General features: G+C 42.2%; 1 protein-coding gene across 1 annotated transcript; it reads right to left on the bottom strand.

Annotated features, from left to right (window-relative positions):
* Positions 1-1,262: 1,262 nt before the first annotated feature.
* PLK2 (polo like kinase 2) lies at positions 1,263-8,531 on the bottom strand. The gene is made up of 14 exons (XM_073623053.1): positions 8,225-8,531; positions 7,162-7,269; positions 6,835-6,951; positions 6,578-6,707; positions 6,341-6,428; positions 5,944-6,039; positions 4,823-5,021; positions 4,580-4,727; positions 4,392-4,489; positions 4,160-4,268; positions 3,622-3,862; positions 3,404-3,533; positions 2,131-2,241; positions 1,263-2,023 (listed from the first exon to the last, which is right to left on the bottom strand). The coding sequence occupies exons 1-14, from the start codon at positions 8,453-8,455 to the stop codon at positions 1,832-1,834; spliced, it is 1,998 nt and encodes a 665-aa protein (XP_073479154.1). The 5' UTR covers positions 8,456-8,531; the 3' UTR covers positions 1,263-1,831.
* Between the last annotated feature and the right edge of the window lie 4,863 nt (positions 8,532-13,394).

Below are 13,394 nucleotides of genomic sequence, written 5' to 3' on the forward strand. Positions count from 1 at the left end.
AGTCCCGTGTATAATCCTGCTCCAAACTAAAAAAAAAAAAAAAAAAAAATCCCCTAAAAATTAGTGGATTCTCAAATTTGACTGAAGGGGAAATACTTTAGGAACAAGCTCAGAGTTAAGGTTTGCTCCATCCTATAGAGATTTGTAGTTTTCCCGGATAGATTCCATTTTGTGCGATGTGTCATGTTCAGCAGGCAGTACCATCTGCCGAATGCATACCATTCAACTGATTAGAGGTTTCCCCGCAAATTCATGCAATGCCATGTGGTTGGTGTGGGGTTTAAACAGGCAGTGAAGAGGCGATATAACGCCTCCGGCTGCCTGTCAAATGTACTGACAAGCAATCCAAAAGTAGGTAGATCTTCAGAGGGCACCACATGTGTAAATGAGACTCTACTATTTGAATTACCAATCTAGAAGGTGGTGTGTAACAGAAGTGAAGTCAGGACTCTTTATCCCATATGGGTTCCAGATTATTGACTGCAATGAGGCCAGAAATGTACCCAGGATTATTAGGAATCCCAGATCAGAGCGATTCAGGCCTTAAGTCTGAATTTGAAGCAGGTTACTGAAAATTACACATTAGATTACTTCCTGTATTCAATGCTGCTGGAATGCAAACTCTGCAACTCCCAAGAAAAGAAAAATGTACTTCAAGTTTCTGCAGTCATCCGGTGTATGGATGTTTGTAGTTTCCCATGGCAAAATTGTTCTCATATTTAAAATATGTAAAAACATAACCTTTTCCTCCCTATACAACCAGTTTATACCTACTCTGGTGCAGCCAGAAGCTGCAAATATCTGGCATTTCTGAACGTTTATTGCATTCTTAAACAGCTGGAATGTGGTCCAATTCCACCCCAAGAGCATTTAACTTTCTTCAATGCCAATCATTTGCAGCCCCCCCCACCTCCTGTACTACCCCCTCTCCTGTACCGCACAGCCCCTGACTCCACCCCCTCTCCTGTACCACAGCCCCTGACTCCACCCCCTCTCCTGTACCGCACAGCCCCTGACTCCACCCCCTCTCCTGTACCGCACAGCCCCTGACTCCACCCCCTCTCCTGTACCGCACAGCCCCTGACTCCACCCCCTCTCCTGTACCGCACAGCCCCTGACTCCACCCCCTCTCCTGTACCGCACAGCCCCTGACTCCACCCCCTCTCCTGTACCGCACAGCCCCTGACTCCACCCCCTCTCCTGTACCGCACAGCCCAAGAGCAGCTTTGCAGACTTCCAGAAGCAAACACAGAACTCAAGGATTGTTTCATATTTCTTTATTGCCAACAACGTATACAATGTATACTTAAAATAGTTAAGTCCAAAAAAAAAGTCAAATACTTCACTTTTGGGCTGTAATAAATTAGGTTAGTAACTAGGAATGCACTTGTCCAGCCACAAAATGTGGGTATTAAAATATATATGGCCATAGTTCACAGTTTGGCAGCAGTAAGCTGCATTGATCACAGCGATTCTACAACATTCCACTTGTCCATTCAAGCCAACATATCAGTCCCGGAATCATAAGTGTTCACAGTTCCAATTCCATGTCCACCGAGTGCTCTCTACGGAGCAAAAACTTTGTCACCCCACTGTCGGATGCTTTCTCCTCGAGCCATTGTAGCTCCTTGCCACAGTGTATCCAATGAGACAAAACAATGGATCCAACAAAGCAGGATGAATGTACAGTCTGGTTCCAGCCCAGCGTGCTACATAGGAAACTTGTTTTTCGTACCACCTCCTCTTTCCAAACACGCTAGGGTTCCAGCGCTTGTTAGTTCTCACAGTGAAGGATTTTTATCCTCAACATTTCCAACAGCCTTCTGACACCTTAATTACACCTCTGTAACAACATGTTCAACGCATATTCCATTCGGTTTCTCAAGTCATTAGAGCCACCTGACATTAGTAACGTGCTCAGACGGAAAGTCGTAGACATCCTGTCTTCATTGATATAAGTCAACATGTATTCATCATTTTGGTTGGTGATTATGATCTTTGTGTGATCATGGTAGAAATTTACCTGGTTTTGAAAAATAGAAAATATTTTAATAAATTATAATCAAACCCTACCAACATTTTGGTACAGTTACAAGACTGAGACATGGCAGATAATAGAGAGATACATACCTGAAATGTACCATCATTGAAGAGCATCATTAGGGCCTTGTCAGACTTCAACCACTGCAGCAGGTACAATCGTGGTCTACATACATCTGTTACACTGGGCAAGTCACCTCCCTTTAGAAAGACAATAAAAACTATTACAGTTAAACACTACTTAATATAAAATTAACACATTTGCACCTTCATTAGATACCTTTTTCTGACAGTACTGTTAAAGGGGGAAAAAGGCTGCCATTATGAACTTTCTGAAAAGGCTAGATAAGTGACCATCTCAACTTTAATAGTGCAAGTTAAATTCAGAACAAGCAACCAACCAGTGTGGTAAGACCACTTGATCTGACTACTTCCCTATCTGATTCAGTAAATCAATGCTGAAACAGAACCAGCATAGAATCAGGCAATTTGTATATTCAGAAGGAGAATTAAAGGGGAGCTTCAGTCTCCACTCAAATTACAAGTCAGCAGCTACAAATCCTGTAGTTGCTGACTTAATACAAGGACACTCACCTGTCCAAGGACCCAGTGCTGTCCTCACCCAAGCTGGTTCTTCAATGGACTTGGGGTCCAGGCATCGGCATCTTAAAAGGAAAACTGGCAGTGAAGCCTTCCAGCTTCACAGCAGGATCCCCATTCGAGCTTTGTGAACGCCACCGTAGTCTTCAGGGGACCTGTGATTTATCCCAGAAGGCTGCCGGTAAAGAGGGGGTGCACTTCCACTTGGATAGTCAGTGATCCAGGCAGAAGCGGGAGTGGGGACCCACTACTCAAAAAACGAAGGGGTTGATCAACTAAAACTGGAGAGTGCAAAATCTGGTGCAGCTGTGCATAGTAGCAAATCAGCTTCTAATTTCAGGTTGTTCAATTAAACTGACAAAAACCCTGGAAGCTGAGTGGTTACAAAGGACAGCTGCACCACATTTTGCAACCTCCAGTTGTAGTATATCAGCCAAGTGCAAAAATGTGGCAGAGGTGGGGGATGGGGCAAACAAGTAGGACTTCCCTTTTAGGTGACGTTCTGCTTTAAGGACATATTTGGCAGCACAACATTTCCTTGGTCTCAAATTTTAGCTCCAACTTGCTTGTATATGTATGATCAAGAAAGATTCCAACATCTTGAAGGGCCAGCTTTGGCCATAAGCAAGTTGTTGGGCAACCTGTTTGCATGTATACTATATGTCCATCATAGGAATGACATAATGTAGGTCTACATTAAAAGGGTGACCTTGCATACATCAAATAACTACTTTTAGATAACCACAAAAAGGTGAATACTTACATCCATAAGATTCTCTTCCATGTAATGAGAGAAGTATTTTAACACAGTCACTTGGCTGATGAACTGCTCTGGGGCTTCTGTAGCTGCGAAGATGGAACACTGCCCAAGCTCAGCATAGTAGTGCACAGTCCTGAAACGTAAATATCACAACTGTAAGACACTGACAAATGAACAAGGCAAAGGAACATTATAAAAAGCAGGCAGTGTCCAGTTCTTACTTTTTGTCAGGCAGTAGGCTCATGTGTGCTCCATTGTTGAACAACACTCCAACCGTGTGGTCTGATAGCTGATAACCAAAGCCGTATTTATTAGAGTAGTCCACCCACTTGGTCACCCAGTGGAATGAGGTGCTTAGGTGTTCTTTTGGGATGCAGTCTGAATCTGGCATGTTTTCTAGGCAGCCCTTGAGGACTCTTCCAACAGTGTCTGCCACACTGCCCATTGTGCTGTCTTCCAGGCCTGAAAAAGGTAAAGAACAGAAAAATTACTACCAATTATATGAAAGTCTGTCGGCTTAAATCTCTTGGCATGCATTCAGAAATAAGGACTAGCAGTGCTCAAGTTCTGAGGCATTTGCAATTATCGCTGTTTTCTGGTTTACTCTGGGCATTCAGCACAACGCTATAATTGTACTGTCAATGTTCTGACTAGTTACGGTGCCAAAGCAGCTGGGAGCTTAATTGTGCACACTGATCTTTCCCCCACAGTAATCACTGAGGCCTAGGATTGCCAATCCACTGATATTGCTCTACTTACACTCACTGCTGCTGCTGCAGCTACCCAGGGTCCCTCGAACAATGAGTCGTATCGTGTCCCCCATCTGCTGCTTGTCATTGATGTTGGATTTGGATACCGTTTTAATCTCCTACAATAAGAATGCAAGAACACCATTACTAAGAATGCCAAAAAAGGCTTCTAAAAATAATTTAAAAAAAAGATTCTATTTCTGTACACTAAAGGCTTTCAGCCAATCGCAAATTCAACCAACCTCGTCCGTTCTGGGATTGTAAGCCTGATGAGATATGGCTGTTTTCTTAAGGTCCTGCCTCAGCTTGTAGATTTCTTCATCTTCCTTTGCAGGTTTATCTGCAGGGAAATCAGGCATGATCAGTAAAACAAGGACAGGAAGGAGAAAAGCAAACATCCCAAAAGATCCCACTCCTGAAGTCTACTTACTGTGGTTATCTAGGTATTTGGCCTTTTCTTTCTTCCCACCAAACAAAGCTGCAGCAGCCTTCTTGAAGAAGCTTTTTGCTGGACTTGATAAGTGGAAATCTGGTGCAGTGTGACAGCAGCTTGATGGAAGTCTCTCTGGTGTGAAGCCCTAATGTAGAGAAAAAGAGTTGGAATTGATTGTAAATCTGAAATGAAGTTTAGGCAGAAGTAACAAGACACCTCCAGAGATCAAACGTGTCTAACCTGTGTGATGAAGTCATGCTGAATGATTTCTTCTAGGCTAGGTCTGTCTTCTGGGTTTCTGGACAGCATGCTGGCGATGAGATGCTTGGCAGAGGACATTAGTGAGGACGGCAAGGAGTATTTTGCCTCTCGAATACATCTATAGGTTTCTTTGAGATTTGTCGTTTCAAATGGAGGTCTTCCAAGCAGCATTGTATACCTATAAAAGTAAAAAAAGGGGATTGTAAGATACACCGCCACAGCAAAAAAAAAAAACAAAAAAAAAAACACAAAAAAACAAAAAAAAAAAACGCAAACAGCACCATCATAATAGCCATTCTAGCATTAACCATTCTAAGCCAATGTTTCCCAACTGTGGCCCTATTCCACCAACGATGGGACACCATTCCTCGCACTGACCCCATCGATGGCACTATTCTTCCCATGATGCCAACAATGGGGCCTTTTTCCTTTCATTAAAACCAATGATAGGGCATTTTCTACCCCCACTGGCCACAGTCCAGCCTCCCTAAAGCTGGAAGGACAGTAAAATTACCCTTTGATTAGAAAGTTGAGACCCCAGTTCTAAGCCATCTATTCTCAACCAGAGTTCCATGGAGCCCTAGGCGTCCTCCAAAAGGTGGCTGGGGGTCCCTTGAGCTGTGACTGATGGCCTCCCATAGTGCTTGCATAGTTACAAGGCCAATGCTACTTGGCAAAGTGACATGACACCATTGATCTTATTTGTAAGGGGGCAGAATGATCACTAATGTATGGGGCATTCTTCTCAAAGACCCCCAATAAAATGCATTAAACAGGGGTTCCCCCTGAGATTTAGATCACTAGTTCCCCCGGGGTAAAACAGTTGAGAAATGTGGTTCTAAAAACTCAAGCTATTATATGTGAGAATAAAAAAAAAAAAAAAAAAAAAAAAAAAAAAAAAAATTTATATATATATGTTAAAAGTAAAAATATATTATGAAATGCAAATGGGTCTAGGCAATAAAGAGTTAAGCTGTGTGCTTCTGCATTGATGTCTTCTCTGTGCTGTCAAACATTTAACAAGCCTGAATATTCAAGCAATTGACAGCCTAGAGTGATGATTGACAATTCATCACTAGGAAACCTAAAGTCATACTTACATGACACATCCCAAAGCCCAGATGTCAGATTCACAGCCGTGTCCTTGTTTGTTAAGCACTTCAGGCGAGAGGTAATTTGGTGTACCACAAATTGTTCTAAGTGGAGGAAAAAAAAAAAAAAAATAAATAAAAAATTAGATTACGTTTTACAATTTGCTTTATTAAATGACAGTACAAAAAGGCAGCTGTAGAGTAAACTATAGCCAGAAACAGCATCTGCTTTCACTAAAATCGGAGTAATCAAGACTAATTAAAGCCCACCACTGACTACAATCCATTGCCCTTTACTGCTGTCACTAAATTCTAAAGGGGTTCCACACTGAATTAATATGTGGATGTGTGTATCCAATACATAGCGTAGGTGAAATTCATAACACTGAGCTCTTCCAAGACCTACCTTCTCCTTTGTTCCATTGGCTCCAATCTTGCGGCGAGGCCAAAGTCACCCACTTTCAGCTCCATATTTTCATTTATGAAGAAATTTCCTATAATGGAGAACAATAAACACGTAAGCTCTGTTGTCAATATAAATAGGATCATCAAGTGACTAGCACCCAAAGCACTACTGCTACCTTTATCTTCTGCATGCATCAGTAGTCTACGTCAGCTAAGGCAGAAAATAAATGCTACCTACCTAATTTTAGGTCCCTGTGAAGGATTTCTTGCTCGTGTAGATATTTCAAGCCAGACACAATCTGTTTGAGGTAGTATCTCACTTCTGGATCAGTCAGTACTTTCCTGGTCTTCAATATGTGTGCCATAGACTGTGGAGACAATAGGAGCTGTCAGTTTGTGTCAGGGAGCGATCGGGCATAGAACACAGACACACATTGAAGGATTAGGAGGAGAGGGACAAGGGGCCAGTGGAGCGTTGCAGGAATGAATGCTCACCCTTCGACTGCAGTACTCCAGCAATATGTAGATGTTCTCCTTATCCTCAAAGTAGTGATAAAACTGCACTATGTGCCTGTGGTTGAGGGTTCTGTGCAACTCGATCTCTTTGTCAATCTGCAAAAAATAAATAAATTACATACACATATACATACACACACACACACACACACAGGCTTTAGCAGCTTAATCCAAGAACTGATACAATGTCAATGCATAAGGTAAAGGGAAAAAAAACCAAAAACATGCAACTTAATCCAAGAAATTAGATGCAAGGTCATCATACATACAGCAAGGAAGAGAAAAGAAAAATCCACGAACACCCACCTTCTCTCTCTGATGAGGTTTGGACACCCTGCTGTGTGGGATAATTTTTGCAGCATAGATTTTGTTCGTTGTCAAGTCTGTCATTTCATAGCACTTTGCAAATCCACCCTGCAAGACAGAATAGGACGGGGGGAATATTAGCTGCTGTGCAACACTGGACTTGCCAAGCGTGGTTGTAATGGAATGCAAGCGTTAAAATATTAATCTGCCTGGATTAAACCCAACATGGGAACCATCATTAAACCAGAAGTCAAGGGCACTGACGGCATGCATTCTCATTAATGATCAATGCAAGGAACTCAGTGCTGTGCAGACAGAGCCTTTTATTTACAAAACACGCATGATGTACATCAAAACTACAACACACACAGATTAGAGAATACAAAAGATACATTTACATCCACACAGATACACAAAGTGCTATATTGCACTGCACAAAGGATGCATAGATAGATAGAGATATAGCTATTTTTATATTACACACACACACACACACACACACTTCTATTCACAGATACATGCACACAAGAAAAAAAATAGTTAAAAAAGGGAAAGGGAAAGGACAAAGACAGACAAGAGATAGAAAAGAAAGAGAAAAGAGAAGAAAGACAGGCAAGAGGATAAAGAAAAAGCAAGAAAGCGATAAAGAAAAAAATAAATAAATTAAAGATAGAGAAAAGAAAAAAAAATAGAAATGAAAGAGCTATAGAGAGATATATATATCTATATCTATATATCTATATATATATATATATATATATATATATATATATATATATATATAGAGAGAGACATATACACACACACGGTAACAGAATATATGTACACAAATACACACATAATAGAGATGAATACACACATAATAGATGCACACACACAGTCCAGGTCGGTGTAGAAGGATCTCTTGCAGACTTGTTGCTCGGTCACATACAGTATATAGTAATATTAGGATATTGATCAGTGTATCGGACGGTTGGTGATCAGATCGGTAGATCCAGTGTTAATCTCGCAGCGATCACACAGATACAATGATTGGAATCCATAGCTGACCCCTCCGCATTACCTTGCCCAGCACTTTGCCCCGGCAGTATCGTCTCCCGGTCCCGGGGTCGGTGATGATCCGGGACACCTCCCCGGTGGGGGTCGCACATGTATGGTGAAGTCGGTGTTGCTCTCCTCCTCCCTCGGCCGGGACCTTCCACCTCCGGCTGGGATCACACACTCTGCCCAGAGCCTGCTCACACATCTTATTCCCACTACTTGGCTGGTAGCTGATCGTCCTCAGGATTTCCATCACTATTCCTTCTCCACTACTACGGGAGATCACCGCTCACTGCTGCCAGACTCCGCCGACTGTCCCTTATATCATGTGCCCCGGACCGCCCACAATGTGATGTCACCCGCCTGGGTCTCCGCCCTCCTTTCCTTCTGGTCATTGCCTGGGCATATCTCTGCAGAGCTGTCATCGGGGGACGGCGGGAGGGGAGGGGGGATGACAGCATAGACATGAATGGAACACTCACCGCACAGCATGATAGTATATACTACTGGAGGAGACTCATCTCCCTTCATACCTACACTGCAGAGAATACATAGGACCACTGTATATACATAGAAATCATCTCCTATGTATTCCCTGCAGTATATATATATATATATATATATATATATATATATATATATATATATATAAATGATAAGATGGTGCACTGTATACAGATAGAAATACTCAGCTTATCATATATATATATATATATATATTGCAGGGAATACATAGGAGGTGTACTGATTTCTTATTTTACGGAGTACCCACACACCAACCGATCAGTGCACCCATCATACAATTTATCCACCATCCACCTACCATACAACAAAACATCATCAATCATGCAATCCTCCTGCAAAATACATAAGGACAGATTAGTCCACCCACTATGCAATCCACTATATATATATATATATATATACACATACACATATATATATATATATATATATATATATACATATATATATATACACACATATATACATATATATATATATATATATATATATATACACACTGCTCTGCTCTAATTCATCCCCAAGGTGTTCTATCTGGTTGAAGTCAGGACTCTGTGCAGGCCAGTCAAGTTCCTCTACCCCAAACTCGCTCGTCCATGTCTTTATGGACCTTTCTTTGTGCACTTGTCCAAATCATTTGGTGTAGGGAGGATTATGGTGTGGGGTTGTTGTTCAGGGGTTCGGCTTGGCCCCTTAGTTCCAGTGAAGGGAACTCTTAAGGCGTCAGCATACCAAGACATTTTGGACAATTTCATGCTCCCAACTTTGTGGGAATAATTTCAGGATGGTCCCTTCCTCTTCTAACATGACTGTACACCAGTGCACAAAACAAGGTCCATAAAGACATGGGTGAGCGAGTTTGGGGTGGAGGAACTTGATTGGCCTGCACGGAGTCCTGACTTCAATCTGATTGAACACCTTTGGGATGAATTAGAGCGGAGACTGCAAGTCAGGCCTTCTCATCCACATCATTGCCTGACCTCACAAATGCTCTTCTGGAAGAATGGTCAAACATTCCCATAGACACACTACTAAACCTTGTGGACAGCCTTCCCAGAAGAGTTGAAGCTGTTATAGCTGCAAAGGGTGGGCCAACTCAATATTGAACCCTACGGACTAAGACTGGAATGCCATTAAAGTTCATGTGTGTGTAAAGGTAGGTGTTCCAATACAGTGTATATAAATCTATATATACACACACATATACATACATACTGTACAGTACAACATTCAATACATAAATATCCTTTTTATTTTAATGCACGTGACTCTATATTTTGCTCTCCATTTACATACAGACCATCTTGTTCATCAAAATCAACTGTGACAGTTCACCTTTTATTTGCATTATATTTCTATACAGTTATCAGAGTATTAAGGGTTTTTTTTTATAATAGTGTCCCTTTAAGGCCCTAATTGAATGCTCATGTTATAGTAACTGTAATGCACAGCAATGTGTGCACCATGGTGCAGTGTGTTTCAGTGCTATTTTAAATGACTGCACAGTAGAGTCCAACGCACAAGGCACCATCACACACCTGAATAACTGGTGCAAGTCCCATTTTAGGGGGCATTGAGGCGTACCTCCCAACTTTCTGAGATGGGAATGAGGGAGACCTATTAGCAAAAGTATGCAGGCATAGGACACACCCCCTGCCACGCTCCCCCCTTAAAGGAGAATTGTACAAAAGGAATATGATTGGTTAAACCCACAAGTGCTTTTTTTACCTCTACTATTTATTCCTTTATACTGGCTTTTGACATTTACAAATGCAACAATTTAGAAATTGGAGGAAAGGTTTAGCACTGGGAAACACTTTTTGAAAGATAAATAGTGCATTTTATATACAACTATATAGATCAGACCAAAATGAGAGACAAATGAGGAGGAAAGAGGGACAGAGGGACATTGCTCCAAATCAGGGACTGTTGGGACCTATGAAAATGTTAATAGGCCCTCAAGCAAACCTATTGCTTTTCTCCGAATGGGCAGAATTTTACTAAAAAAGGTTGTTAATGTCAACATTGGCCATAGGTCTATACACAATTATGGCCATAAACTCTATCCCTCCCTCTCTCTACATGCTGCATCATGTCAAAAATGAAGTCGCCTGGTTCATCACAGTGTTGGATTATGTGCATTGCAGACCCTCTATTAATAATAAAGGTATCGCTTGCAAATGACTCTACCAACGTGGGCTAAATTCCCCCACCAGGCCAAGCTGTCCGGACATATGACACAGAGAAGGGGGGGCTCTTCCCATTACTACCAGTATGCAGGTATGAGGGACAGGAGGGGGCATGTCGATGGCATGAACTGTCACTGATGTCAGATCTCCCGCAGAGCAGGCCAGCCGGATTGTATAGTCCCGGTGACAAGCTCAGGCATGTCCACACCTCTCAGCTGTCAAACCAGAAGCATGTGAAGCAAAGGTGATCCCTTTGATGTGCTGATCAGAGCCGGCTCACTGTGAGAATGCAGCCAAGAAACCATTATCTGCCCTGATTGTAAAACACTTCTCAGGGCTCGCCAAATTGTTATTTGTTACTGGTTCTGTAGGGCAGAAAACAGGTCATTTGACAAATCCCATTCTCAGCAACCAGAAATCTCCCTGGGACCGGCGGACAAACCTATCCATAACAGCTGACATCCATCTGTCCGTGCGGAAGACAACAACATGCCGTATATATATCACATTATATATCTCATACATTCCAACAGCCTACGCTGCTATAAACATTGCGCAGGATTTCTGAATTTCCTGAAATCCTCTCCAAAAGGGCGTGCTAACATTTGTGTGTGCTCTTAGTGATTTTATCCTTTAGTAACTAATCGAAGTTCCTTTGTCATTGACTCTCATTCTAAGAAATGTAATGGTTTGCTATAGGTTGATGTCCTTTCATGTCATCATTGCCCTTGTCGTTTTATTGAATAAGCCTGATTATCTGGTTTTCATCTATTCCCATGACTCGGAAGTGCATTTGTTTAAGGTATGCGAACCGGTTAAACCCAAAGATGGCTTCCTCATGGGGGTAGGCAGCCCCAGGCACTGTCATGTCATAAGCCTATGCTTGATAGATGGCAAAGATTTTTTTCGTGCCTGCATACCTACATCAGTGAGTTGAACAAAGGTTTTAAAGCAAAGTATGATCTGCTAAGTACAGTAAGTCACATCAACCAATCAGAACTTACCTTCTCTTATGTCATAGGATGCACTCTCATTTATCATCTCTGATAACCATAGAGCAGGGGTCTCCAAGCCTTCCAAGCAAACGGCCAGTTTACTGTTCTTCAGACTTTAGGGGGGTGGGATTGTGGCCAGTGGGGGTAGCAAACGCCTCAGACTTGGTGGTTAGCTGGGGTAAATAATTTGCAAAAAGCTTGTAGACAGTAGGAGGATGAATAGTGCCTCATCATTGGTATTAGTAGGAGGAATAGTGCCCTATCAGTGTACACATGTAGGCCCATGTCACATTAGTGATCCTTCAGCTGGTGACAACCCATCGTTAGACAGGGCACAATAACCATTGACAATGGAACTGTAGTGAGAGCTGGGGGCTACTTTGCTGCATCCAGAAGATGCCATAGCTCAAATATGCAGTCATCTTTTTTCTCTGCAGCCTCTTGATGGCCGGACTGTACAGTCCAATGGAAGCTATGCCCAATAGCATGATGCTTTCTAATACACATTATGGTTTGGTTTATGATCCTTTAGAAATATGAAGAATCGTTCCTATATGGCCATATCCAATTTGCCTTTTGGTGCAAAATCTGTGATATACAGTACTGTATATCCTGTTCTCCTTTCAACCCGTGGTGTCCTTTGTATCCATGTGTGCCCCTTATGCCGCGTACACACGGCCGGACTTGCCAACGTGACAAGCTCCGTCGGCATTTTCGACAGAAAAATTTAGAGCATGTTCTCTATCTAAGTCCGTCGGAAATGCCGACAGAAAAAGTCCGATGGGGCATACACACGGTCAGATTATCCGACCAAGAGCTCCCATCGGACTTTTTCTGTCGGAAATTCTGACCGTGTGTACGCGGCATTAGGGTCACCACATTGGAATCTGACCGTAACATAAGCACCTCCCTAAACTATCCAATCTGTTTGCATCTAATCAGGCAGGCCCTTGTACTACACAGTTGTAGAGCTAAAGGAGGTTTTACAATCAGATTTTAACATGTGTGGCGTATTTTATGTTGTGAAGTAACAGAAGTACACATCCTAACATAAGATACAGCGCATTTTTGTATAGACCGCTCCATAGGGTTGCCACCTCATCCCTTTAAACCCGAACACATATGAATTACACAGGTTCTGAGGCTAATTGAATGCAGATAATGCACTAAGTGAGTTTAATTACCACCTTAATCAACCACAGAACCTCTGTAATTAATATGTGTTTGGGTTTAAAGGGATGAGGTGGCAACTCTACCGCTCCGTCTCCAGGCCAATAGAAGAGCTAATTCATATAATGCAGTGGTCATCAACCCTGTCCTCAGGGCCCACTAACAGGCCAGGTTTTAAGTATTACCTTGGGGAGATGCAGACTAGAATACTGCAATCACTGAGCAGCAAATGATGTCACCTGTGATGTATTTCAGTTATCTTGCAAACCTGGCCTGTTAGTGGGCCCTGAGGGCAGGGATGATGACCACTGAT

Source organism: Aquarana catesbeiana, linkage group LG01 (assembly GCF_042186555.1).
Source record: "Aquarana catesbeiana isolate 2022-GZ linkage group LG01, ASM4218655v1, whole genome shotgun sequence".
Taxonomy (NCBI): Eukaryota; Metazoa; Chordata; class Amphibia; order Anura; family Ranidae; genus Aquarana; species Aquarana catesbeiana.

What these genes read in the sequence shown, in the direction of transcription:
- PLK2 (XM_073623053.1), bottom strand. Translation starts at nt 8,455, where the DNA reads ATGGAAATCCTGAGGACGATCAGCTACCAGCCAAGTAGTGGGAATAAG. An exon ending in AGCCTACTGCCTGACAAAAA is followed by an intron (nt 3,534 to 3,621) that starts GTAAGAACTGGA and finishes TTTACGTTTCAG; the next exon opens with GACTGTGCACTACTATGCTG. An exon ending in TGGAAGAGAATCTTATGGAT is followed by an intron (nt 2,242 to 3,403) that starts GTAAGTATTCAC and finishes GTCTTTCTAAAG; the next exon opens with GGAGGTGACTTGCCCAGTGT.